Source organism: Microcaecilia unicolor, chromosome 8 (genome assembly GCF_901765095.1).
Source record: "Microcaecilia unicolor chromosome 8, aMicUni1.1, whole genome shotgun sequence".
Classification (NCBI taxonomy): Eukaryota; Metazoa; Chordata; class Amphibia; order Gymnophiona; family Siphonopidae; genus Microcaecilia; species Microcaecilia unicolor.
Window position 1 is genome coordinate 216,117,541 of NC_044038.1, and position 27,609 is coordinate 216,145,149.

The 27,609-nt window shown below is 39.3% G+C and overlaps 1 protein-coding gene across 1 annotated transcript in view; it reads right to left on the reverse strand.

The window, feature by feature from the left end:
* The window catches only part of PTPN1 (protein tyrosine phosphatase non-receptor type 1), a 118,455-nt gene that overhangs the window by 20,754 nt on the left and 70,092 nt on the right, over positions 1-27,609 (reverse strand). The window contains exons 4-5 of the mRNA XM_030213587.1: positions 27,211-27,309; positions 8,986-9,123 (exon numbers count right to left, since the gene is read on the reverse strand). Coding sequence (XP_030069447.1) covers positions 8,986-9,123; positions 27,211-27,309 — 237 coding nt within the window. The remainder of the gene's footprint in view (positions 1-8,985; positions 9,124-27,210; positions 27,310-27,609) is intronic.

Here is a 27,609-nt window from a genome sequence, read left to right on the forward strand (position 1 = left end):
AAAAATTAACATGAGAGCATTTACTGCTTCCTAGTTAGTCTGCATTACCCAGTTAGCACATGCTAATCAGAATGTACTAGCTGGATAACACTTCTATGCTCATTCCCTATGCACAACACAACCCTCCAAAAAATATTTTTAATAAACCAAACCAACCCTCCCCCCTCAATGTGCAAGTAGCACATAGAAAAGGGAAAATCACTGTGTCATTCAGGAAGAATTAGTCAAGTGCTTAACGCTGTTTACTAAAATGGTTCCTTAGTGACTGTGCACAGAAATGACACCAAAACCACATATTGATTTACAGGGAGAACCTCTGTGTTAAGTTCCAAAAGACATTATTCATTGGTAGCACTGTGGTTCTTATTCATACACATTCTTTCTGCCTACAATTTATATGCCACAAGCCTTCTCCTTTGCTGGACACTAGTGAAAAGACAGAAAAAGAACATGACAGGACCATTTTTGGGAACTTTTCCAAATTCTGATGCAAATGTTTACTTGTTATACCAGAAGCCAAAGAGAATTGCACACAGCTTTAAGTAAGGGCAGCTGCTACATCTCACTCCTTTAAATAAACTTTTTTTTAAAGAGTTCTCTTTCATTTACTTTGTCCTCTGCTAAAACAAGGAAACAATGGCACATCTCCTTAGTCTTGGCAGAAACAATAAAGAGGTTTGACTAAGTGTTACTTTAGAAATTAAGTTTATTCTCTCCCCTCCCCCTTATAACCAACCCTCAGCTGCTCCAAGTACCTGCTCAACAGTGCTGTTCCAGCTAGCCCTGAGGGAAGAACCGGTGCCCTAGCACGTTTGGCGCTTGCTGGTGACTTCAGCACTTCTTTAAAATCAGTGCCGGCTCCTGAGGCGTCGCGCAGAAGGGGCCCGCCCCGCCTCTTTGTATGCACCTTCTAGCGTCCTTAGTTCTTCTAATGCTTTTTGGAGTCTTTTTTTCATTTCTTTTTCCTGTTGCAATTTGTTCTGCTGTATTAGCAGGTAGGGAATTCATCATGTGCTTTCCTCCCCAGTCTCTCTCTGTGATTTTTGGGAGATTTGCTGCTAAGCCTAAATGTGTTTCTTTTAAAAGACCTCGAATTCTTACTCCAATAGTGGTGCAGAATAATATAAAGGTTTTCCAAACTACAGTTGGTTTGTGTAATGTTAAGAGCCGTCAATACCAAGAAATGTTTGTTGCATGACTGGATTTTAGATCATCATTTAGGCATTGTTTGCCTAACAGAAACTTGGATGGTTGAGGAGGACTTAGTTTCTCCCTTGCAGATCTGTCCTTTGGCATACAAATATATTGGTAAATTTAGAGATTTTAAGAGAGGGAGAGGTTTACTTTTTATTTTTAATTGTGAGCTTCAGTTTTACCAGGAAAGTTTTGCAAATTTGAGGCCAACTCAATGTCTTTTTGTAACAGCAGACAAATTGTCTATTTCTTTCTTGCTAGTATATATGCCACCAGGCACCAAAGGATCCCTGGCTTATTCCTTGCTCAAGGAAATCTTTCAATTGGCTCTCAAATTTGACAAATTAGTTATTTTAATTTAAAGGATGGATGTAGTGGTTCTAGTTTTTAAAGATCTTTCCTTGAATCTATGACTGACCTAGGTTTTGTACAGTTCATTAAGCCTTCCACACACATTTCTCGAAAAACTTTGGATTATGTATTTGTATCCTCAGCTCTTGCCAGCAGCTGGTTATTAGACGGTAGTTTTCCACAGTTTCATTCATTGTTCTTTTAAAAGTCATTCAGTATTAGGTGATAAGGTTAAACCTTTGATGTTAGAGACACACAACTTGAAAAAAGATCTTGCTAGTTCAGATATATCTTCCACTTTATGCTCCATGACTCCTTTATTTGATGGATTGGATTTAGAAAAAGGTACTCGGGAATGGTCTGCAGCTTTAAAATCTGCTGCAGACACTCTTTTAGAAAAAAAGATTGATTTGTTTAATTGTTTTTAAAAATAAATGGTTTCGTTCAGGGCTGTTAGTGTTCAAACGGCAAATGTGCTTGCTTGAACGGAAACGGCATAAATTGCCAAATGAAGAAACACATCAGAAATGTAGACCTTAAAGTAAATTTATTACTTGGAAGTCTAGAAAAGTAAAAAAAAAAAGATGTTACAAAAAAAAAAAGTTGGTAATAACCCTCATCTGTTTAAAATCATATCCACCTTAACTAATGCAATCTTATTTTGATGACTCAACTGACTTACTGTCAGCTGAAGGATTCCGAGTGGGTTTTTTTTAAAATAATGAATTAAGATTATTAGGGCAATATTTGGATACAGATAAGAATAAGTTCCCAGTGGAGGTGACTGAAGTTAAATCTGTTGAATGTCAGAGCCTTTTCCAAATGAAGGAGAGCTCTGGAATGAGGGGGCATATGACAAAGTTAAGAGGGAATAGGCTTAGGGGTAACCTAAGGAAGTATTATTTCACAGAAAGGGTGGTAGAGGCGTGGAATGGCCTCCCGGTGGAGGTGGTGGAGTCGAGAACTGTTCCAGAATTTAAAAAGGCATGGGATAAGCATGTGGGATCGCTTAGGAACAGGTAGAATTGGGGGTTACAGAGGACAAAGGAAAGGGAAATGGGACTGGATACACCGCCTTTCTGAGGTTTTTGCAACTACATTCAAAGCAGTTTACATATATTCAGGTACTTATTTTGGTACCAGGGGCAATGGAGGGTTAATTATGTACAGCGCTGCGTAACACTAGTAGCGCTCTATAAATGTCAAGTAGTAGTAGTAAGTGACTTGCCCAGAGTCACAAGGAGCTGCAGTGGGAATCGAACTCAGTTCCCCAGGATCAAAGTCCACTGCACTAACCACTAGGCTACTCCGCCAATGGATGGGTCATATGGCCTTTATCTGCTGTCATGTTTCTATGAGTGGAGGAGTGGCCTAGTGGTTAGAGCACCGGTCTTGTAATCCAGAGGTGGCCGGTTCAAATCCCGCTGGTGCTCCTTGTGATCTTGGGCAAGTCACTTAACCCTCCATTGACTCAGGTACAAACTTAGATTGTGAGCCCTCCTGGGACAGAGAAATATCCAGTGTACTTGAATGTAACTCACCTTGAGCTACTACTGAAAAAGGTGTGAGCAAAATCAAAATAAATAAATAAAATATGTTTCTAATCAGGTCAAGTCAACTCTGTCCTTAATCAAGATTGATCAACCCTCTTCAAAAAAATGTGGCAACATAGAATAAATTTTGTTCAGTATCTGTTACAGAGATTGTGAAAGTTTTACAATCCATTAATTCTTCTGCTATGTTGCTATATTTTTTGCCATTTAACTATTTGTCTTTTTGTAAGGATACTGTTGCGCTTTTCTTAACTTATTTAGTTCATCTTTCTTTAGACAATGGCAGTGTTCCGAACTGTTTAAAAGAAGCTATAGTGAAGCCTATTTTGAAGAAGAAGAAGAGTGTTAAAAGATTGCTATTCAGGTTTCACACTCATTTCAAATTTTTACTTTTTATTATTTTTATAGGTATTAACAATAAATTCAAGAAAAATCTTGATATGAAAAAAATGGAGAGAAAAAGTAATACAATTCAAAGAAAAACGAAGAAAACATGTAGTATTTTTCTCTACAATTTCAAGTCCACAACATTGAGAAAAGGAGACAAAGTACCATTCCATGAAATATATATTCCACTATCAAGCTAGGAAAATTTGAAGAGAAACATAAAGTGCCATGACTACAATTTACAAAGTAGATGTAGATAACGTTGCTAGTTGTTGATTAGGAGTATTGGCTACCTTTGACTCTAGAAAAGAGCTTAAATGAGTAGGATCATAAAAAATATATTTAACTGAGTTAACTTTCAATACACATTTACACGGAAAATTCAACCAAAATAATCCACCCGGCTGTAAAACCTTAGAACGTAATTTTAGAAACGACTGATGTCTCTTGTGGGTTACTCTTGCAATATCAGGAAATATTCTAATCTTATTGTTCATAAAGAGTTCATCTCTATGGCGAAAAAATTGTTTCAGAATCCAATCACAATCAGGTTCTAATACTATTACTACTACTTAACATTTCTAAAGCCCTACTAGGGTTACGCAGCGCTGTACAATTTAACATAGAAGGACAGTCCCTGCTCAAAGAGCTTACAATCTAAAGGACACGTGAACAGTCAGTCTGATAGGGGCAGTCAAATTGGGGCAGTCTGGATTTCCTGAAAGGTAAGAGTTAGGTGCCGAACGCAGCATTGAAGAGGTGGGCTTTAAGCAAAGACTTGAAGATGGGCAGGGAGGGGGCTTGGCGTAAGGGCTCGGGAAGGTTGTTCCAAGCATAGGGTGAGGCGAGGCAGAATGAGCGGAGCCTGGAGTTGGCGGTGGTGGAGAAGGGTAATGAGAGGAGGGATTTGTCCTGTGAACAGAGGTTTCGGGCGAGAACGTAAGGGGAGATGAGGGTAGAGAGATAGTGAGGGACAGCAGACTGAGTGCATTTATAGGTAAGAAGGAGAAGCTTGAACTGAATGCGGTATCTGATTGGAAGCCAGTGAAGTGACCTGAGGAGAGGGGTGATATGAGTATATCGGTTCTGGCGGAATATAAGACGTGCAGCAGAGTTCTGAACAGATTGAAGGGGGGATAGGTGGCTAAGTGGGAGGCCGGTGAGGAGTAAGTTGCAGTAGTCAAGGCGAGAGGTAATGAGAGACTGGACGAGAGTTCGTGTGGTGTGTTCAGAGAGGAAAGGGCGAATTTTGCTGATGTTAAAGAGGAAGAAGCGACAGGTCTTGGCTATCTGCTGGATATGCGCAGAGAAGGAGAGGGAGGAATCAAAGATGACTCCAAGGTTGCGGGCAGATGAGACGGGGAGGATGAGGGTGTTATCAACTGAGATAGAAAGTGGAGAAAGAGGAGAAGTGGGTTTTGGTGGAAAGACAATGAGCTCGGTCTTGGACATGTTCAGTTTCAGGTGGCAGTTGGACATCCAGGCAGCAATGTCGGATAAGCAGGCTGATACCTTTGCCTGGGTCTCTGCGGTGATGTCTGGTGTGGAGAGATACAGCTGGGTGTCATCAGCATAGAGATGATACTGGAAACCATGAGATGAGATCAGGGAGCCCAGGGAAGAGGTGTAGATTGAGAAGAGAAGGGGTCCAAGGACAGATCCCTGGGGAACACCAACAGATAGCGGGATGGGGGTGGAGGAGGATCCATGAGAGTGAACTCTGAAGGTGCGGTGGGAGAGATAGGAGGAGAACCAGGAGAGGACAGAGCCCTGGAACCCAAATGAGGACAGTGTGGCAAGAAGTAAATCATGATTGAAGTTGCTGGTGTCCCCATCTCTTCTTCCTGAATTATCTGTGTTAAATTCAGTACATCAAATGAAGCGTCTGCTCCTTGTTCTATTTGGCCAATTTTCCCTTGTTTTTCTGTTTTATATGGTACTAGGAAATATATCTTTGAAACAGGCGGATAGGCCTGCTCAGGAATCTTCAAAATTTCTGTTAAATATTTCTTGAAAGTTATTAAAGGAGCCACTGATATAACTTTGGGAAAACTAATCAACCCAAGAGTTTTAGCTCTTACTTGATTTTCCAAATTTTCAGTTTTCAAATGTAGTGAAGCATTAATCAAATTGAGCTGTGTCTGTTGACAAGATTTTATACTGTCATTGTTCAATTGTATTGCTTTCTCAATATTAAGTGTTCTTGCTTCCAAGTTTGCAATCTTTTCCATAGGTAAATTTAAAAGCTTGAGTCACCAGTAACATTTTCTGGGAAAAAGAGTTTTGTAACCCCATAAGAGCGTCCCATATAGAATCTAAGGTTATAGTTGCTGGGGTTTTTTTTGTAAAAATGACTTACTGATTGAGGTTAAGTCAGCTAAAGTTCCTTCAAATGGCTGATGCTCTCCTCCTGCATTAGAGCCTGCCAAAACGCTGGTTTTCTCCATTATCTTCTCTCCAGCAATGATATCCAACGACTCTGAAGTGCAAACCGTCCCCGCTGCAGGATACACTCCTTGGTCGGTGACACTAAGGATTTCCTGCCCTAGTTGCACTTCCAACACCGGCATTGTCGGAGGACTCCGTACTTCGGGGCTAAACGTGATCTCAGCCTCTAGCTGGGGGAGCGAGGTTCCTCCTACCGCTCCTTCCAGCAACGAGGTAACTGGCCCCAAACAAATTCCCAGCACAGCAAAGCGGTCCATCGTACCCGATAATCTTGCAGGTGTAGCAGGGCTTACACGCTGCTTGCCCCTCCATTTTGGCATGAAAAAGATAATTAGTCCAATAGTAGAGGAAATTGGGTAGAGAGCTGCCTTGCATCATTCTCTTCGCCATCTTGTCTTCTTCCCCCATTTCAAGTTTGTCGCTATTGGCTAACACTTGAAAAAGTTGTCTTATTCCAGTTAACCAACTATTTAGATATTAACAAAATCATAATACAGAATCTTTGCCTCTTGAGATAGTGGATGAAATATTACTCAAGGCAGATCAAGGCTTTGATGCCCTCTGGGTACAATTAGACCTATATGCAGCTTTTGATACAATTTCTCAATCTAAATTGTTGTAGCGTTTAAGGGACATTGGTATTGATTCTACTGTATTCCAATGGTTTGAATCATATTTCTCAAGTTAAACTTATTCAGTCTGCTGGAACTGTGAGCTTTCTTTAAAAAAGTTTTCTAGAAGGGAGGTCTCTCAGGGTTCTCTCATCACCTGTTCTTTTTAATTTGTATTTAGCACCGCTGGCCAGATTATTAGATAACTGGGCAAGTAGATTTTCATTTTTTTTGTGGATGATATTCAGTTAATTGTATTTATGAAAGACAATCATGAAGCAACTATTTCCACTTTTAATGATATGTTAAATTCTTTAGCAGGCTGGATGAGTTACAAGGAATTGATTTTGAATGCAGAAAAGTGCTTGGCCATGTGGCTTTCATGAAAGCTTAACACCTTGAGGGTTCTTCCTGAGATCAGTGGTCATTCCCTATCACTCTCAATATAGTTACACTGGGTGTTTATTGTGATAGTGATTTGTCATTTCATTTGCAAATAAGTCATATAGTAAAATCGTGTTTAAAATTGATTTTTACCAAAGAAAATTTGATCAAACTAGTTCAAGCATTCATTACAAGTAGATTAGACTACTGTAATTTTCTATTAATTGGCTCCAGTAAAGCTAGCCTACAAAATTTACAGGTAGTATAAAATGCTGGCGCCAAAAAATTAGATCACATTACACTGATATTGTATGAGTTGCATTGGCTACATGTTGAGAAACGGATGGAAGTTAAGATGCTGAGTCTTGTTTTTAAAGCTTTGAATCTAGGGAGTCCTGAATACTTGTCTAAAAAGTTAAAGAGGTACTCCCCTTCATGTGAACTGCGTTCTTCTCAGAAAGGACTCTTAAGTTGAAACAATTTTTATTAAAGAAAAAAATACAAATCAACAATTCATCCAGTAACAATTTTTTTTTAAACAGAGATAAAACACACCCAACCCCTCCTCTCAACCTCCCTCATTCCCCCTATCCTCCCCCTGGTATGCGGGTATGTTACAGACACGTGGTTGGACAAGCCTCCCCCTCTATCAATTAAGGTCTGTGCTTTTATGTGCAGATAGCCTGTGTCTTGTACTCTCCCCACTGATAAGGGAACAAGGCTACCATCCCACCCATTGCTATCATACAACAATCAAAGAGAACACAAGAATCTGAGGGAACAGTACAATATAGGAGGTGAAGTGCTTCTGTGTACAAAGGAGGAAAGGGACTTGGGGGTGATTGTGTCTGATGACCTTTAAGTGGCCAAACAAGTAGAAAAAGCAACGGTCAAAGCCAGAAGGATGCTTGGGTGCATAAGGAGAAGGATGACCAGCAGGAAGAAAGAGGTGATGGTGCCCTTGTATAAGTCTCTGGTGAGGCCCCATTTAGAGTACTGTGTGCAATTCTGGAGACTGCACCTATGGAAAGATATAAACAGGATGGAGTCGGTCCAGAGTGTGGCTACTAAAGTGGTAAATGGTCTTGGACATAAAACATATACGGGACAGGCTTATGAACCTCAACATGTATACTCTTGAAGAGAGGAAGGAAACAGGTGGTATGATAGAAACATTTAAATATCTCAAGGGCATTAATGTACAGGAAGAGAGCATTTTTCAAATAAAGGAAAACTCTGAAATGAGGGGGCATTGAGATGAATGAGATGAAGTTAAGAAGTAACAGGCTTAGGAGGAATCTAAGAAAGTATTCATTTATGGAAAGTGTGGTGGAAGTGTGGAATGGCCTCCTGGTGGAGGTTGTGGAGACAAGGACTGTGTCAGAGTTTGGGATCCCTTAGGAAAAGGAGGAGTTAAGGGTTACAGAGGATGGGTAAACTGGATGGGCCATTTGGCCTTTATCTGCCATCATGTTTCTATGTTTCTAACAATCTTCAAACCAACCCCACCTCCCAAATTTAAATGAACAGATATCCTACACAGTCAGAGTATTCAATATCATATTACGCCCCCTGGGGATGTAATGTTTGCAAACAGCGGCCCCAAATTTGTAAAAATTGTTTCTTGCATTTTAGTGACCCTTTTGCATCTTGGGCCTCCCACATTATTCAGCTGAATAGTGATTTAAATTTGAATACAAATAATCTGGGACTCTTCTGTGCTAAATCCTACTGAAATAAACACTTGATCTCAGATTTCACATTGCTTGTTTAATTGTTATGTTAAAGCTTAATGCCCATTATTCATATTCAATATTCGTATTAGGCCAGATACTATTTTTCATTATTCATATTTGGCCAAATAGTAAAATGTGCTATTCGGTACAGCTTTGAACACCGACATACAAGTTCCAGCACATTTCCTAGATCAGCTAATAAGCATCTGACATGACAAACTGCTTAAAGTAAATTCTTTTTTTTTTAATGTTCATATATTTTAAAATGAATTATTGAGCAATTTGCCTCTTGAATTCTAAATATTTGTTTTCCATACTTACGTTAAGATTTTCCAATTCCAATTGCCGAACTGTATAATAAGACTTTATGTCTTCAGAAATTAAAGTTAGCTTCAAGTTTGTATCCTCAAAGATCATTTCTTTCTCTTCTTTCTTTGGCCAATACTGTGCACATTTTATCTAATACAAATAGTAAAAGCATAAAAACAAATTGAGAAAGAGAATAATTTATAAGGCTCAAGTACTGTTAACAATGGGTTAACCCTTCTGTTGGTAACCACCCCCAACCCCTCCAGTAGATGAGGAATGAATTCTTCCCCCTTCACCTTTCTTTAAACCTAGTATTTTTCTCTCTAATTTTCTCTACCCTTAGTTGAAAAGCTCATATGTACTTACCAATCTAGATCAGACATGGATTTTGTTACAAAAATTTTGATACTTTGACAATGGGACTGAATCAAATCCAAACAAGCAGAGAGTGGTGTTGTCTATATCAAAACAAGGGCATCAAAATAGTCCAACTTAGTCCAGGAAAAAAGGGGGGGAAAAGTCTCAACAAGTGCTGCAATATTGAATTTTAATCATTAATTGCACACACAACAAGTCATCATAGGCTAAAAAAAACCCCAAATAGGTCTATTTTTATTTTCTTCTCTTATATTTATAAATGCTTTTATTCACACATAATTCCAGCTCTAAAAAGTAAAAAAAAAAAACCCACAAAATAACTTATCTTTTTGTGGAAGAGAGTCACTGACGAATCTGTCCTGTGTATAGACTCCGAAGGTCCCGTTTCGTATTTCTTCCTCAGGGAACCCAGAAGCGGACTTGTAAGAAAATTAAGTGACTAAAGAACACTGGACAGGTCGGCTGAATTAGCAGCGTTTTTTAGTCACTTAATTTTCTTACAAGTCCACGTCAGTGACTCTCTTCCACAAAAAGATAAGTTATTTTGTGGTTTTTTTTTTACTTTTTAGAGCTGGAATTATGTGTGAATAAAAGCATTTATAAATATAAGAGAAGAAAATAAAAATAGACCTATTTGGGGGTTTTTTTAGTCTATGATGACTTGTTGTGTGTGCAATTAATGATTAAAATTCAATATTGCAGCACTTGTTGAGACTTTTCCCCCCCTTTTTTCCTGGACTAAGTTGGACTATTTTGATGTCCTTGTTTTGATATAGACAACACCACTCTGCTTGTTTGGATTTGATTTTCATTTTGTTTGGCAGATGTGTGATATCTGAGTGTGATTTTGTAATGGGACTGAATCAAACAACTGTATTTAATTCAAGGCCTTTGTTGATTTTAGCCATCCCTAGGAAAAGGTGACTAAAGTCTCAGATCTAAAGTGTTGAGAATGGTCGATTTATCATGTCATGGGTCCATCAGCAGTCTGAAAAAAGTTACATGTTTGAACTTTTGAAACTATTTTTTCCACATAAAAGGAAGGGGTTGGACTACTGTATTACAAATTGTTTGCGCTAACAGAATTTATTAAAACCTCATTTAGTCTTTAGTCACCTTTTCCCAGAGATGGTCACATATGGTAAAAGAACAATAATACATAGAATATCAATTAAAAAACAAAACAAAATTCAATCTATGGACTCACATTTTGGATGTTAATATGTCTTGGAAAATTACATTTCTAGTATTACCCCAATTCCTATCAAAGTAATAATGGGCCAGAAGAACTGCTGAATGCATTTGAGGTTTTATGCTGTTGGAGAAAGATGTTAGTTGTTTTTATTTGTGTTTAACTGGTGTCTTTTCACTGGAAGCTCAAGGTGCATTATATTCTCTGCATAACGGAAATATCTACTGTACCTGAATGCAATGCACCTAGAGCTCCCAATGAAAAGGAGTTAGTCCATTATTAATGTAAAAAATGAAATCCATCTAAAAATATACCTAAAAAATAATTGTGATGTGAAAAGTACTGGAATACAGTTTTAGTACCCTCCCAAAATGACAATTATCTTGAAATTATCACACCTAAATATCCATAATCCCCCAGAATCAGTCCTAACTAATATGATTAAATACCTTTCAATTTTCTTCCAAACGGTAAGAACAGATATACACAGCTGCAGGGATTTATCAATATTCTTTCTTGCTACCAAAAGGTTTTTGGCTAAATTCCAAGAGACAGCTAGGAACTTCTGTGTTTTAGTTCAGTACTATTAACATACCATGAATTCTACTATGAAAACAATTCTCAGAAATTGCTGCATGTTCAGCTCTAAAGCCTAATCAAGTTAAATACTCTTAAGTTTGATAAGATCTAGAAACACTGCTCTCTGCAATACATATCATGCTAAACCTTGTGCTGCATATGAAGACTTGTCTTGTCAAGTACCTAATATTAGTGGTCTTCTTTGACCACACTAAAATGTAGGTTTAAAGTCTGCAACTACAGAGGTATTTGTGGTGAAAGCTGCCCCCAAATTTCAAAGGAACACTTAAGAGTTCCCCTTTGAAAATTCATTTGTAGGCCCACAGGTTTAAAAATTACCTTCAATAAACAGAGAGATCATCAATGAAGTCACCCAAGAAATTTTCCACCTTTCAGATAAATATCATCATGACCAAAGGAAGAAATAACTTAGAAGAAAAAGACACCAGAGTCTGTAACGCCTCTCCAGTACTATGTAAGCCACATTGAGCCTACAAATAGGTGGGAAAATGTAACAAATAAAAATAAATAAAATTGTTTGTTTACTGAAAGTTTAGGCTTTCGGTATTGTTTGATCAAGCTCTTATTTCACAATTTTAATTAGCTTTCTATTTTCATTGGGTTTTCTTGAGTGTTTACGGTATCTTTCTCTATGTATACAGTATGTTTACGGATCGGGCTGGCTCGGTCCAATTCTTCATTCATGTTTAATTCATCCAATTCTTATTGCAAAACCTTGCATCGTTCAGTGCCTAAAACATGGTAAGAATTAATCATGTGTAGTCACTGCAGAAGTCGAGAAGTCTAAAATTAAGATAAATTACTCTCTCACAGCGTGTTGCCTTCTGGGGCTTATTATTGGCAACCTCCTGCTCACAACTGGGTTCTCAATTACCCTTGGGCAAGTATCTTACTCTCACGCTATTTCCTGGAATTTGTTAGGGACATAAACCCTCTACGTACAGCGGTCATACAGTGCCTAGAGACCAAATACAAAAAAAATGCTGGCATGACCAGTCACAGACTTAAGGTAACAAAGTACACTGTTTATTAGGAAAGAGGCAATATGACAAGTTGTAAAAGCTGGCGGTCACTGTACAGGTTATGATTGGGGGGGGGAAGAGTTCACATTATGGAAAACCATAATCCCAAAGCAAAGTAAGGAATCACACTGCACATAAAACCCCCATTACTTAAGCTCTTCATGACCTTGTCCTATCTGTAGCTCCTGATGGCCCAGATCAGATGTACTTTATTTATAAAAGGCTTTTATATACTGCAACACTGGCTATGGTCATTCAAGCTGGTTTATAGACTCAGAGATTGTTTTCATTGGGGGTCCAAATAGTTATACACTAGGTACACCCAGTTCAATTGTTGGACCAGGTAGTGCTTTCCTGTTCTTCCTCAGTGAAATTTTGGCTGCCTGCAATAAAAAAAAATAGGACCAGTTTTGTGTGTGTTCCTAGCTTTATTTATTTTTTTTTTATTTTGTTACATTTGTACCCCGCGCTTTCCCACTCATGGCAGGCTCAATGCGGCTTACATGGGGCAATGGAGGGTTAAGTGACTTGCCCAGAGTCACAAGGAGCTGCCTGTGCCTGAAGTGGGAATCAAACTCAGTTCCTCAGTTCCCCAGGACCAAAGTCCACCACCCTAACCACTAGGCCACTCCTCCACTGTTGCTACTATTTGAGATTCTACATGGAATGTTGCTATTCCACTAGCAACATTCCATGTAGAAGTTGGCCCTTGCAGATCACCAATGTGGCCGCGCAGGCTTCTGCTTCTGCGAGTCTGACGTCCTGCACGTATGTGCAGGACGTCAGACTCACAGAAACAGAAGCCTGCGCAGCCTTCTACATGGAATGTTGCTAGTGGAATAGCAACATTCCATTTAGAATCTCCAGTAGTAGCAACATTCCATGTAGAATCTCCAATAGTATCTATTTTATTTTTGTTACATTTGTACCCTGCGCTTTCCCACTCATGGCAGGCTCAATGCGGCTTACATAGGGCAATGGAGGGTTAAGTGACTTGCCCAGAGTCACAAGGAGCTGCCTGTGCCTGAAGTGGGAATGGATCTCAGTCCCTCAGGACCAAAGTCCACCACCCTAACCACTAGGCCACTCCTCCACTGTTACTACTATTTGAGATTGAAGTCGGCCCTTGCAGATCACCAATGTGGCCGCGCAGGCTTCTGCTTCTGTGAGTTTGACATCCTGCATGTACGTGCAGGACGTCAGACTCACAGAAACAGAAGCCTGCACAGCCTTCTACATGGAATGTTGCTAGTGGAATAGCAACATTCCATGTAGAATCTCCAATAGTATCTATTTTATTTTTGTTACATTTGTACCCCACGCTTTCCCACTCATGGCAGGTTCAATGCGGCTTACATGGGGCAGTGGAGGGTTAAGTGACTTGCCCAGAGTCACAAGGAGCTGCCTGTGCCTGAAGTGGGAATTGAACTCAGTTCCCCAGGACCAAAGTCCACCACCCTAACCACTAGGCCACTCCTCCACTCAGCTTGTATTCCCTTCTCTGAATCATAATAGAAATGTTCTCAAATCCAGCATCAGTTTGCAAATTGTGATTTTACTCATCCAGACTCCACGGATAACCAGAAGTGTTTTTTGATTGCACTTTTCTATCACATGTGGAAGAATGTTTCATTGTCCTCGCCGGCATTATGCCAAATGGAACTTGCATTTTCATTAAGGTCACATGTGTTCCGTGGAGGATTCTTTATTGGAGTTTTCTGCAATTGACTGCAAAAGAGCATTTGAAACTGCGGAGTTTATCACTGTTATAGGTACAGCGCCTTTTGGAGCTACTCATTCTAGATTCCAATGTCTGAAGGGTTCTTATCTTTTAGCTTTATTTTCCCAATTTTGCTTTGCAGTCTCATCAAGATTTAGGTGGGCACAAATTTAAAATTCTAATATTAATTCTTCCAACAAGATTTTATGTAGTTTAGATGCACAACCCCCATACGAATCCAAAAAAAGAAAGATACTTCTAGCCTCCTTTCCAAAAAAGAATAAAAAATAGGGGAAGAGCATAAGAAAGCCAGCCATGAAGGTGAAGACACAACAAAACTAAGTGAACTGTCACATCTTTATAATGCTGACCACGCATGTAACCCAAATCACCTCAGCCAGGTTTTTCATATCTAGAGATCGTCATAAGGCTCAAGTGTCAATCAGTTAGTTTGAGAAAATATTTGCAAGGATTAAAAAAAAACAAAACAAAAACAACCAACTTCCAAGAGTAAGTGCCCCCTTGACGCACACTACTCATAGTACTAAACTTCCTGGTTCATGAATACAACTGATGACATCTGCAAAACAGGGAAGACAAAAGTAATCAGAAGCGTGCCTCTTCTGTGCTCTTCCTCAGTCAATTCTTCGAGAAGCCTAGATAATTTGAAGCTATCTGATACACTTCTCACTGAAATTTTCCCTTTTTGTCTTGAGCTCTTTGTCCCAATGGATGGAAGCAGATTTTACAGAAAGAAGTGTTGCTTCCTACGAGTATCTTGACTACCTCACTAAGAAATTTCTTAGAGTTCTAGTAAGAATATTAGGGGTGACCTGGTGAATGTCTCTAAATTAACATTTCTGGATTTTCCAGAATTTTCAATGCTCTTGTGAGCTCTCGTTTTATCACAAATCATTCCCATGTCTCACTTTTCGGATTCACATTCTTGGCAGGAGGAGACATACTGCCAAATATATACCAGAAGCTCCTTCCTCCATCAAAGTAGTACCACCAGTGATCAATCCTGTGATTTCCTTAGTAGCTTCAGCTCCCCAATGCAACTCCTAGCCAGTTGTCCAAGCAGCTATTCCTCACTTAAACTTCTTGATGCATTCTCAGAAGACCTAGACAGATGCTCCCTTCAATAGGAACGTGCTCAACTAATAACTGTGTCCGACTAATCACTTAGCTCTTCAGGAACAGCAGGGTGGAACACTTAACCGAACAAGAGGATGCCTCTCCATCCAGCCAGGAAACTTCAGGAGAAAATACCAGAGATTATGGACACAGATGCTCTGTACTAGCCATCTGCTGCACTGGGGCCCTTAGGAGCGAGCTGGAAGAAAACTCCTCACATACGCTCCACATCCCCACAACAGGGGAAGAAAATCAGTACAAAGAAATGAGGAAAAAGCAATTACCAGGCAGACTCAAGAACACTGGGATCAAACTCTTCACTCTGCCAGCATCTTGGCCCCCGCTCAAGAATTCAATTAAATGCCTTTGTTAATGTTGAGCATATCTTACATCACTTAGGAATTTATAGTATTTAGTTGATAACCCAGAGAAAAACAGCTGGACTGGGCTGCCTAAGCCTTTTAGGGATAGTTTCACTTCCTCAATTCTAATGGTGCATTAATCTCTGTTTTCTTGCTCCTAGTTTTCTTTAGTGACCTCCAATGTAAATGGTATTTCACTGTATTCTGTGAATGTCTCCCAGATGTCCCTGCTGCTCGTCTGTGAATCATCTTCTATGTTGATTTCTTGCACACACACACACACACACACACAAACGAGAGAGTACAGGCTGACCAAAAAGACGAACCACCACTGAAGATGTTGCTTGAGAACACTTTATTCAAAGCACCAGTAGAAGAACCTGGCACCGGCCGTGTTTCGGCGGGGGAAACCTGCCTGCCTCAGGGGTCGCAATCTTCATACAATAAAATATATTTGGTTTAAAAGGATCATAGGGGCGAGGGGGGTGTGTCCAAGATGGCGGCATGCTGAATGCTAGCGTCAGAGCTCTTCGTTAGTCTGTTGAATTTAACGTGTTTTCCTTAAACAAGATGCCCCATACCAAACGTAAGGGGAAAGTAGCAGTCTCGGCTACTAGGACGTCCTCTCCGGTGCAGCAGACTATCGAGAGATACACCACGAAGCAACCTACCTTGGAATCTGGAAGGGGCCCTGCTGTCTCCATGGGTGAAGACTCCCTAGGAGACCTGGGGCTCGAGGTAACACTCTCCCCTCCAGATCTTCATCCACCGCCGATCCCCAAAGAACGCCCTTCCTGGCGTGACCAATGCGACCCGGAAGAGGTCGACGCGGTCTCGATCCGAGGAGCAGGAGCGGCGCTTTCTGAGGGAAGCCTGATGCCAGCGGCTGAACATCATACCCGATACGGGGGGAAAAACCGGCGGCAACCCTGGAGAGCATTTGGACGGCTCTCCAGAGAGTGGAGTTAACGGTGGCCAATTCAGCAAAGGAGATTAAAGATTTAGTGAGTACTGTGGCAACTTTATCCCAGACCTTTACCATAACACAGCAAGAAACAAAGGAACAATTGGATGGTCTTAAGCAAGATGTTAACAATTTGAAAGAAGTCTCCGTATCACTCGTAAAAGATAATATGGCTACACAACGTAGATTAGAATTAATAGAAAACTTTAATCGGAGACTTAACCTGAGACTCTTGAATTTCCCGAAAGAAATGGGTATCAATCCTTTGGATGCCTTTAAATTATATTTGCAGGAGGTATTAAACTTTTCCCCGGAATCCATTCCACCCCTGAAAAAGTATATTATATTTCCTCAAAAAAACCACCTGTAACAACTTTACAAGCTATTCCAAAGGAAAGTCAAGAAGAATCTTTGAACATTACTGAGATACTAGAGACAACCTTAAGTGTAAACTCTGAGAGATCAACTCTAATTGTGTCTTTTGTTTTTCAGCAAGACTTAGATGCAGTGTTACGATTATATTTTAAAAAAATGCAGACACCATTTAGGGGTAAAAGAATTTGGATATACCCTGATATAACTAAGCAAACTCAAGAAAGGAGGAAGTTGTTTTTAATATTGAGAGCAGAAGTTATATCTATAGGGGCTTCCTTCTATCTTAATTACCCCTGCAAATGTGTTGTAAAGTATCTGGGACTAAAATATATTTTCCATCAACCAGAACAGCTAAAAGTATTTATTAATATGAAGAAATTGACTAACCGTTAACCCTTTGAAGATAACTAAGTGTATCAAGATTGGTTTGCATGCTAAGCATATTTCCTCTGTTAAATTTCTTATAAACTTTAGTCTTCTTAATTTGGTAGACCTCCCCCCCCTTTTGTTGCGGTCTAAAGAAGACTAAACTGTTGCCTTTTTGAATAATTTTGTCTGGTATGGGAAGGAATATTGTTTCTCATATAATATTGTTTTTGTCTGCATTGCCTGTTCAAATGTAACAATTTGTTTAATTTGATTAAAATATAAATAAACAAATTAAAAAAAAAAAAAAAAAAAAGGATCATAGGATCTTAATGAGGTAAAGGGATAATAGGACTGAAAACACCAAAAGAAAAAATTAAAATTAAAAAAGCCTACCTCAAGAGACAAGAGAAGCGAATAGTTGTTGGTGCAGAATTACTTGTAACTGCAGTGAAAGCTGAGGAGAGGCAATTACATATACATGTGTCAGAGAACACCATATACATTCACATTGGAAAAACTCTGGATCTATATCAAACATAATAACATTCCCGGATAAAAATACATTAACAGGGCTAAAAAAAAAAACAAAGCTAACACACATAAAACAAACATCCCCAGTCTACAAATGTGTTGCCCATGTCTACAAATAAAGATGCGTAAACTCTAGAGAAGACTATTTAAAAACGTATATGTGTCTAAATAACTGGAAGTGTAAATGTAACCGCTAAGCATTGCACACATAATAACCGGTTATATCTGAGACCGGGTAGGTATGAAAAACAGGTAAAAAAGGAGCAAAAACCGCGATTTGGAAACGCAGAGGAAAACTGTACCTAATACTCTCCCTGGTTTCAAAAGTACCTGAAAGTAAATCCCCTTTAAAAATGTAGGGATATAAAATATGAGGGAAAACTGGTAAAATTTGGCTGCTAAGTAACTGGCCAAAAAAAGCCACAATTTAAACAACGCGCTGGAGTACCAATATATAATAAATGGTATATAGAATATTATGATGTTGGAAACTTACCAAAGGATAACACTTCATAGACGTAGATGCCTAAGCAGCCATCACATCAGTTTGAAAGAAAAAATGCGCTGAAAGCGTATTTCATTTGAATACATGTCTCATACATATGTAAACTTGCTAGCGCTACTGGATCAAACAAAAAAAAAAAGGTGAAACAGTAAGCCGGAAGGATACACAGCCGGCTAAAAAAAAAAAATGTGGGTTCTTGTTTACTAAGGCGCGTCAGCATTTTTAAGGCGCCTACAATTAGAATGTGAGCTAAACGTGTAGGCACCTATAGGGATATTGTAGGCATGTACATGGTTAATGTGCATACATAGTTAACGCGCGTTAAAAACACTACCGCGCCTATAACGCGGCCTAGTAAACAGGGCCCTAAGATGGATAAAACATAACCGGTTAAACTTTAAAAAGTAGTAAATACATTTAAAAGGTTGGGGGGAGGGGGAAGATACGTATATCGGTACATAACTTAGATTGTGAGCCCATTAGGGAACAGTGCAAAGTACCTGTATTAGAAATTGTAAACTGCATAGTCACCTCAGGGATCACTTGCGGTATATCAAGTGCTGAACATAATTAAATAATGAAAATGTGGAGCAAAGGATTGTCTCTATGGATGTACAACAGATAATTAAGGTGGGGTCAAATTAAAAAAAATAAATGTAATTGCTCAGATACTTTAAAAAAAATGGACAAAACAAAGGGCACTTAAAATCAATGTAAAACAGTATTCCTAGAGTACCTAAGGACATTTTTAGACTGGGGCTGTTTGTTTTTTAGCTTTGTTTTTAGAACTGTTTTATTATGTATTTTTATACGGTGATGTTATTATGTTTGGTATAGATCCAGAGTCCTTCCAACGTGAACGTATATGGTGTTTTCTGACATGTATATGTAATTGCCTCTTCTTAGCTTTCATTGCGGTTACAAGTAATTCTGCACCAGCAACTATTTGCTTCTCTTGCCTCTAGAGGTAGGCTTTTTTAATTTAATTTTTTTCTTTTTCTGTTTTCAGTTCTATTACCCCTTTACCTTGTTAGGATCCTATGATCCTTTTAAACCAAATATATTTTATTTTAAGAAGGCTGATTTTTAATGTACTTAGATTTCCTTGTTATTTTTGCTGGCATAGTCCACTGGTTTTCACTCTTCAGCTTTTGTTGTTTTAATTTTTATTTACTGATCATTTTAATGTTTAATTTTTTTTTACATGTGTTACATGTCATGTTCTAATATGCCGAGATCACCAAGTATGAATGATAATGTTTTGAGTATGTTGTTGTATGACATTTTGTATATTTTTCTGTCATCAGAGTTTTGTTGTGACCCCTGAGGAAGGCGGGTTTCTAACATAGCCAGTGTCGGGTTCTTCTACTGGTGTTTTGAATAAAGTGTTAGGTCTTTTTGGTCAGCCTGTACTCTCTGCTGTGTGTGCTGCCTTTCTGTAAAGGTTCCTTCCTGTTTTATTGTGCCTATGATTTCTTGCACGCACCAAGTCATTGCAGCTTCTTTTTATACTGCTATGTTAGCAGTTTTCTGGTTTTGGTCTCACACTTTAAATTGTTTGCAAGAGCATAAAATGTGGTATGCTGGATCAGATCAAAGGTCCACAGAACCCAGAAACCTGCCTAAGAGTGGCCAGTCCAGGTTAGTAGGAATTAATCTCATTAGGTGTGCCATTTTACCACTTTCTATACCATCATGTTATTTTGGATCGTTCTCAGTTGAAGATTTGCATATATATTTTTTTTAAACAGAAATGGAATGGAAAATTGATTGTGTGACTGAGAATCTTATCAAAGGAGAAATGTGTTCCATTTTGGAAACTGAGGGTTAAAAATTAAAATATGCTTTAAAAACTATATGGAATATAACTCCGAATAACAAAACTTTGGTAAAAAGCTTAAGAGATTGTTTCAGTAAATTTTCAAAAGATTTTACATGGGTAGAATCAGGGCTTGAAATAAAGGACATTTCAACTCTGCAGATAAAAACACACCTGAGTTGTGAGATCATACAGATCCTTTTATCCATCATGCAAAGTGACAGCAGCAAGGGAAGGGTGGATTGGCAAAGAAAGAGTTGATTTCATTTTGAAAACCCTATGCATGCTTTATGGCATGGCCTTAAACACCTGCAAAGTTCCTGGGTAGTAAAAAAATAAAAAGTTACCCATGGCGCTGCCGGATTTGGATTTTTCAAAAACAAACAAACAAGCAACAACAACAAAATCCCCACACACATACACACTATGGGAAGCTTTCCTTTGAAAATTAATAGGAAGGCCTCTGCATATAAAAATAAGTAAAAACTGCTCTCTTTAAAGATCTATTCACCATATCAAAACAAAAAGCTTGCATTCATTTTGCTCTGGTCTTTTGTTGTGCTATATATTTCTACACCATATTCCCAGAAGATACAGTGTAAGTTTTGCACTGCATACAGATATAAGGTTTGCTGCCCCTACCCCATGCCTTAAAAGAATAAAGAGCCCAAGAGACCGAAAACTTCCTGTACAATCCTCACAGTTGTTGGTTATGTAATACACAGTATTGGGAAAGACAATGATCAGGAAATAATGCCGATTTACTGGTAAGCAATATTACATCATGAATTAAATCCTTCTGCTCCTTCTACCCCCAGGGGAGAGCTTTATTAAAGTTATCATCATTAAGTAATGGATCATTCTGTAGCAGCATTTGTACAGCTGGTGGCTATCAAACATTAAAAGCTTTCAATCCATTACATTCATACTACTAGAGAAAGAATTTAACAATGGTTCTTCTTCAATTACATCAATGGATTTGTCAAATGTTATGACTGAAATCTTAGGAGCGTAATATTTGAATCGTTAACCATTTTGACCTATTGCAATGTAAAGGCGGTATATCAAGTTTTAAATAAATATAAGCATAGTTTTAGAAAAGGCTTCTACTGCTGGAATGCCACCTCTCCTTTAGCTGGTCTTTCTAGATCAGGGCTAGGACACCTAAGAGTATCCTTGCAGAAGCCTCTCTCACACCTCTGGTACACATTCATGAATTAAATCAATGAGTATGAAGTACACTAGGAAGGTGAAAGAAAGAATAAATAAGGGTTTTGAAATTTGCCATTATCTCGTTTGAGCTTAAATGACACTTTTCTAATTAACCTGGATACTGTTACCACCATTGAGAGTCCTGAGGGGGGTAGGAGAGGGGTTCAAAACAGGGAACCCTCCCCTCCTGGTTTCCAGCTGGTAATTTTCACGTGCCACACTTGCACAGGCAGAAAGGCTGATGATCAGTTATGGAGAAAGTGACATTCTGATATAAGCCAAGGTTTGTTTCTCCTCCCCCCCTCCCCCAACTAAGATGGATACATGTTTAACTTTCAAAGCAGAGTCTTGATGCTTTGTTTGTCCTAAGTATGGTTCCTCCACCCACCTCCCAATAAACATACCCAAAAAGAGCTTTACTATGGCCCTAATATTACAAGCCCTATTCACATTTGATATCTGCATAAACCGGAACTTAGATGTTTACGATAAATAAACGTTGAAGTCCTGATTTTAGAACGCCAGAATATGCTGCATGCGAATGGCAAGAGGATCTGGGTATGTTTTGCTTGAGACAATAGTGTGATAAGTTCATAGATGTTTATTCACCATTTCAGAGAGAGACTAAATATCTATGTCCTTTAAAAATAAATAAATAGATGTCAGGAGTTACACCTACTACCAAGCGTATTTAGGATTTGGTAAACATCTGCTACTGAGCAGCACTCCACTGGAGAGATATTGGGGGGGGGGGGGGGGGGGGGGGCTTTGCCTCCTTAATCCCCAGTACATTTTATTTTTCACAAATGCCAAACTGACAACAGAAACCAGTCACTCTGATAGCACTGGGATGATAACCGGTTAGGTTTCTAAAGTTGCAAAGATAACTGGTTATGTGTTGGCTTTGAACCCATTGATATTATACACATTTATTTTTCAAAAATGGGTAAGAAAATAAGAACAACCATACTGGGTCAGACAAATGGTCCATCTAACCCAGTTTCCAAAAGTGGCCAAGCCAGGTCACAAGTATCTAGCAGAAACCCAAACAGTGGCAACATTCAATGCTACCAATCCTAGGGCAAGCAACCCATGTCTGTCTCAATAGCAGACTATGGACTTTTCCCTCAGGAACTTGTCCAAACCTTATTTAAACCCAGATACACTAACCGCTGTTACTACATCCTCCGGCAGAGTTCCAGAGCGTAACTATTCGTTGAGTGAAAAAAATATTTCCTCCTATTTGTTTTAAAAGTATTTCCATTTAACTTCCTTGAGTGTCCCCTAGTCTTTGTACTTTTGGAACGAGTAAAATCAATTAACTTCTATTCGTTCTCACCACTCAGGATTTTGTAGACCTCGAGCATATCTCCCCTCATGTGTCTCTTTTCTAAGTTGAAGAGCACCAACCTCTTTAGCTTTTCCTCATATGAGAGGAGTTCCATCCCCTTTATCATTTTGGTTGCTCTCCTTTGAATTTTTTCTAATTCCGTTATATCTTTTTTGAGATAAGCGAACAGAACTGAACGCAATACAGAGGCACTGTATTATTTTTGGTCTTGTTTACCATCCCTTTCCTAATAATTTCTAGTATCCGGTTTCCTTTTTTGGCCACCGCCACACACTGGACAGAAGATTTCAGCATACTATCTATAACCACACCTAGATCTTTTTCTTGGGTGCTGACTGCCAAGGTGGACCCCAGCATCAGGAAGCTATGATTTGGATCATTCTTCCCAATGTGCATCACTTTGCATTTGTCTACATTAAATTTCATCTGCAATTTGGATGCCTAGTATTCCAATTTCCTAATGTCTTCCTGCAATTTTTTTTACAGTCTGCATGTATTTTAACAACCTTGAATAGTTTTGTGTCATCTGCAAATTTAATCACCTCACTCATTGTCTTGATTTCCAAATCATGTATAAATATGTTAAATAGCACCAGTCCCAGTATAGATCCTTGTGGCACTCCACTATTCCCCCTTCTCCACTGAAATGGCCATTTAACTCCACCATCTGTTTTCTGTCCAATAACCAATTCCTAATCCACACTAGAACATTGCTCCTATCCCATGACTCTAATTTCTAAGTCTCTTATGAGGAACTTTGTCAAAAGCTTTCTGAAAATTTAGATACACTACATCAACTGGCTCATCTTTATCCATATATTTATTCATGCCTTCAAAGAAATGAAGCAAATTGGTGAGGGAAGACTTCCCTTGGTTGAACCCATTCTGATTCTGTCCCATTAAACCATGTTTATTTATAGTTACATAGTAGATGACAGCAGATAAAGACCTATATGGTCCCATCCAGTCTGCTCAACAAGATAAACTCATTACATATTGTATGAAATACTTCATATGTATACCTGGTCTTGATTTATCCTTACCATTTTCAGGACAGATTGTAGAAGTATGCCCAGCACTGTCCTTGTTCTAAAACTTCTGAAGTTAACGATGAAGCCCCACAACGCCACTTCATCCCATCCAAATCTATTCAACCACAATCAGGTCAACCCAGCGCTGGCCTTGTTCTCCAGCTTCTGAAGCTGAATCTGTCTAACCACAATCAGAGCAAAGACTGTAGAAGTCTGTCCAGTAATGGCTTTGCTTCCTGATTCCCGCTAAGCTTCTTTGGATCCATTCCATCTAAAAGGAACCCTTTATGTTTATCCCACACTTTTTTGAACTCCATTACCATTTTCATCTCCCGTGGGAGGGCATTCCAGGTATCTACCACCCTCTCCGTGAAAAAATACTTCCTGACATTATTCCCGAGTCTGCCCCTATTCAACCTCAATTCATGTCCTCTCGTTCTACTGCCTTCCTGTCTCTGGAAAAGGTTTGTTTGAGGATTAATATTTTGTAAATTAATATGTTTCAAATATTTGAACGTCTGCATCATATCACCCCTTTTTCTCCTTTCGTCCAGGGTATACATGTTCAGGTCAGTAAGTCGCTTCATGTACATCCTGCAACACAAATTTCTTATCATTTTTGTGGCTTTTCTATTAACCACTTTACAAGATATGGCTTCTAAAACTGAACACAATACTCTAAGTGGGGCCTCACCAATGATTTGTAGAGGGGCATCAACACCTCCTTTTTTCTACTGGTTATACTCCTCTCTATGCAGCCTAGCATCCTTCTGGTGAAGGCCATTGCCTTGTCACATTGATCACCTTCAGATCCTCCAACACCATCACTTCAAGGTTCCTCTCCTGAGCCGAGCTTACCAATCTATCCCCTCCTATCCAGTATATCTCTTAAATTAGTGCACCCCAAGTGCATCCTGAGAACTTCTTGGCATTACATTTTTAACTGGCAGACCCTTGACCATTCTTCTAACGTTTGGAGATCCTTTCTCATGGTTTCTACTCCCTCTAGGGTATCTACTCTATTGGCTATCTTCGTGTCATCCACAAAAAGGCAAACTTTTCCTTCTAACCCTTCAGCAATGTCTCTCACAAATATATTAAACAGAATCGGCCCCAGCACAAACCCCTGAGGCACTCCACTACTCACCTTCTTGTCTGAGCAAATTCCATTTACCACTTCCCTCTACTGCCTGTTGGTCAACCAGTTTCCAATCCAGTTCACTACTTTAGGTCCTAAATTCAGTCCTCTCAGTTTATTCATGAGTCTTCTGTAAGGGACCGTATCAAAGGCTTTTCTGAAATCCAAGTACATTACATCTACAGTGCTATCTATACTAAGCTGCCAGTTCTTGCAAACTGCATAATGTCTGCCTGCAGGCACGTTCAACTTTGTGGTAGATGCTTGCTGACCGGCTTCCCTGCTCAGTCTGAATCTGGCCTGGGGCTCCAGCATCTTAGCCATTCCCATGCTCTCTGCGGGTGTGCGCTCAGCTGATTTTTTTTAAGGCAAAGAGCTGTTTTTTATTTTTATTTTTTAACTTAAATAGCTTTATTCCTCTGAAAAGAAGAATAAAGCTAATTGGGAAGGACTAATTGGAATTATTATTAATTTTTTTTCACTAAAGTGCCTGGAAGGAAAGCCTGGGGAAAGGACACCCAAACAGAGTGTACACGCTATGAAGATTGGGGGAGGGGGGTGAGAACCTGCACCCCTCCGGAAGGGTCAAGCATAACCAAGCCACACGCCTCACCCAATGGATACTAAAAAGTGCGACTGGGGGCCATGGAGCAAGGCTCTACCCTTAACCAGGTCTGATCCACAAATTGGGTAACCTGGGAGCAGCTGTTAGGCTCGACCTCACTGTGCGATGTCAGCCAGCAGAGCAGGGAGCTAGGCCAGGGACCAAAAGCATCAGCTTGAACGACCTAACAACAACTAGAGGTAGAGAAAAATACTGAAACTTTCTCAGTTCACCAGCAGATTATACTGGTGAGTTCACTAGAAAGCCTAGTTTTTTCTCTACCTCCATCTGCTGGCAGGAGGGGATATCACCCACATGTTCAGAATGGTGCAGTCTTAGATGCCAAGGAAATGCTAATTAACCTGACCACTGATCAAGACTTGGTATACTAATAGCGTGTTAATAAGCTCTTAATATGCTTTTTTCCTGTTTTGCTTTTAATAGGATTGTATGGTTTATTTGTGTCATGGGGTTGGAAGATTTTATAATTTGTTACTTTTTCTGAATAAGATTTGTCCTTGGAAGGATGGAACATAAATATGAAATTAAATTAAAAGGCATGTTTACTAAATATTAGCCCAAGAAGGGGCACAGGTATAAGCTAACATTTAGTAAATCTGCCCATAAACATATAAGTCTGAATTTCCACTGTGGATATCCTCGAAGCCTGATTTGGTGGGATTTCCCAACAGCTAGATTTGAGAATCACAAGTTCAGAGTGACTGCTACTGCCTGAAGATAGGGTTTGTAAGGTAAACACACATAAGGTATTACCCTTTTATCTAGAAATATGTGGAAAACTTCTAGAGATGTAATTGTGGCACATGGAAATGACAAAGGTGAAGCTAGTGAGATAAACAGATGGAATCAGAGAGCCTAGTGAAAGATGTCTAATAATGTGGTATACAGACCAAGAAGTTCTACTGAGATCCAATTCAGCCTATTTTCTGGAATGCATATATGGTCGCCATGTTTTGATGGATTTGAATATAAACACCTTGGTCAGACCCTTCATGTACCTCCTCACAGCACAAAATTTTGTGTTAACAGGACATCACACAGAAAGGTTATTGAGTGGAGATGGCAATATCTACATGCTGCAGACAAGCAAAAGAAGGATATAGTCTCAATGATAAGGCATGGATAAGGAAGTGAGGCAATGACAACAGATGATGGAGGGATCAAAATCACAGCAACTGGTCTTTATTAGAAGATAAAGTCTATGGAAACAGCTGTGATACATTTTGAAAGCAATCCGTGGCACAAAAGACTTGACACGGCCGTGTTTCAGCACTAGGCCTGTGTCAAGAGTCACAGTACCAGAACTGTAGCGGTCTGGATCTGCTACACAGACATGTCTGCTTTGACTGGCTCCATGCGGCTGTTTGCCTTGAGATTTTTTCTGAGTCCATTTCACAAGGCTTTTACTATTTTGTGTGATCCACTATTGAATGCTGGTTCTGCAACTCCTGATGCAGGACTAGTGCCAAAACACATCCGTGTCAAGTCTTTTGTGCCACGATGTCCTTCCAAATTATCACAGCTGCTGTTGCATAGACCATCTTCTAATAAAGACTGGTTGATGTGATTTTTGATCACTCCATCATCTGTTATTGTTGCCTCAGCTCAATATTCACATGCTAACACAATTGTTTCATAAGCATTCTTTCCTCTTGGAGATCAGCCTACAAAGTCATTATTGGATAGGCTGCCACAGCTGTCCACCCAGGTTGGATTGTTGAATATTTTATTACAGCTTGGGCACAATTGCTCTTTGAAGTGCCCAAGAACAGCACAGGCACAGTGCACAATAAGCCTTGTCTTAAGCAATTACACAGAAAACTCAAAATACAAATGCAACCTCTAGTATATGCATTGTAAAGACAGAATCAAATTTCAGGGTTAAGAAATTTTAAAGAGTACTTACTGATCCCTTTTCTATCACTCTGTTGAGCATGACAACACCCCTGCTTTTCTGTTCCCAAACCATCTCCCAGAAATGACCACATGTATTTGGAAGCGGACCCTGTAAAAACCAGTGAGAGTTGCCGTAGATTTTTAAATGTATTAAAAAAAAAAAAAAAAAAAAAACTTTATCCAGAAGACTATTCCTCCACATTAGGACATTATTGTGCAAGACTTTTCATGTAATTTGAATCAATCATGCAAATTGTTAGTGCTGTACTGGAAAGGCTATAGTTATCCTTACATATCTAGACTCCAGGTGTATTCACATTGGGTTTGAATACACATTACTTCACTCAGGTCTACCTTCTGGATTAAATAAGTACTGAGAGAAAAGGGAGTTTATGCCTATCACTATGGC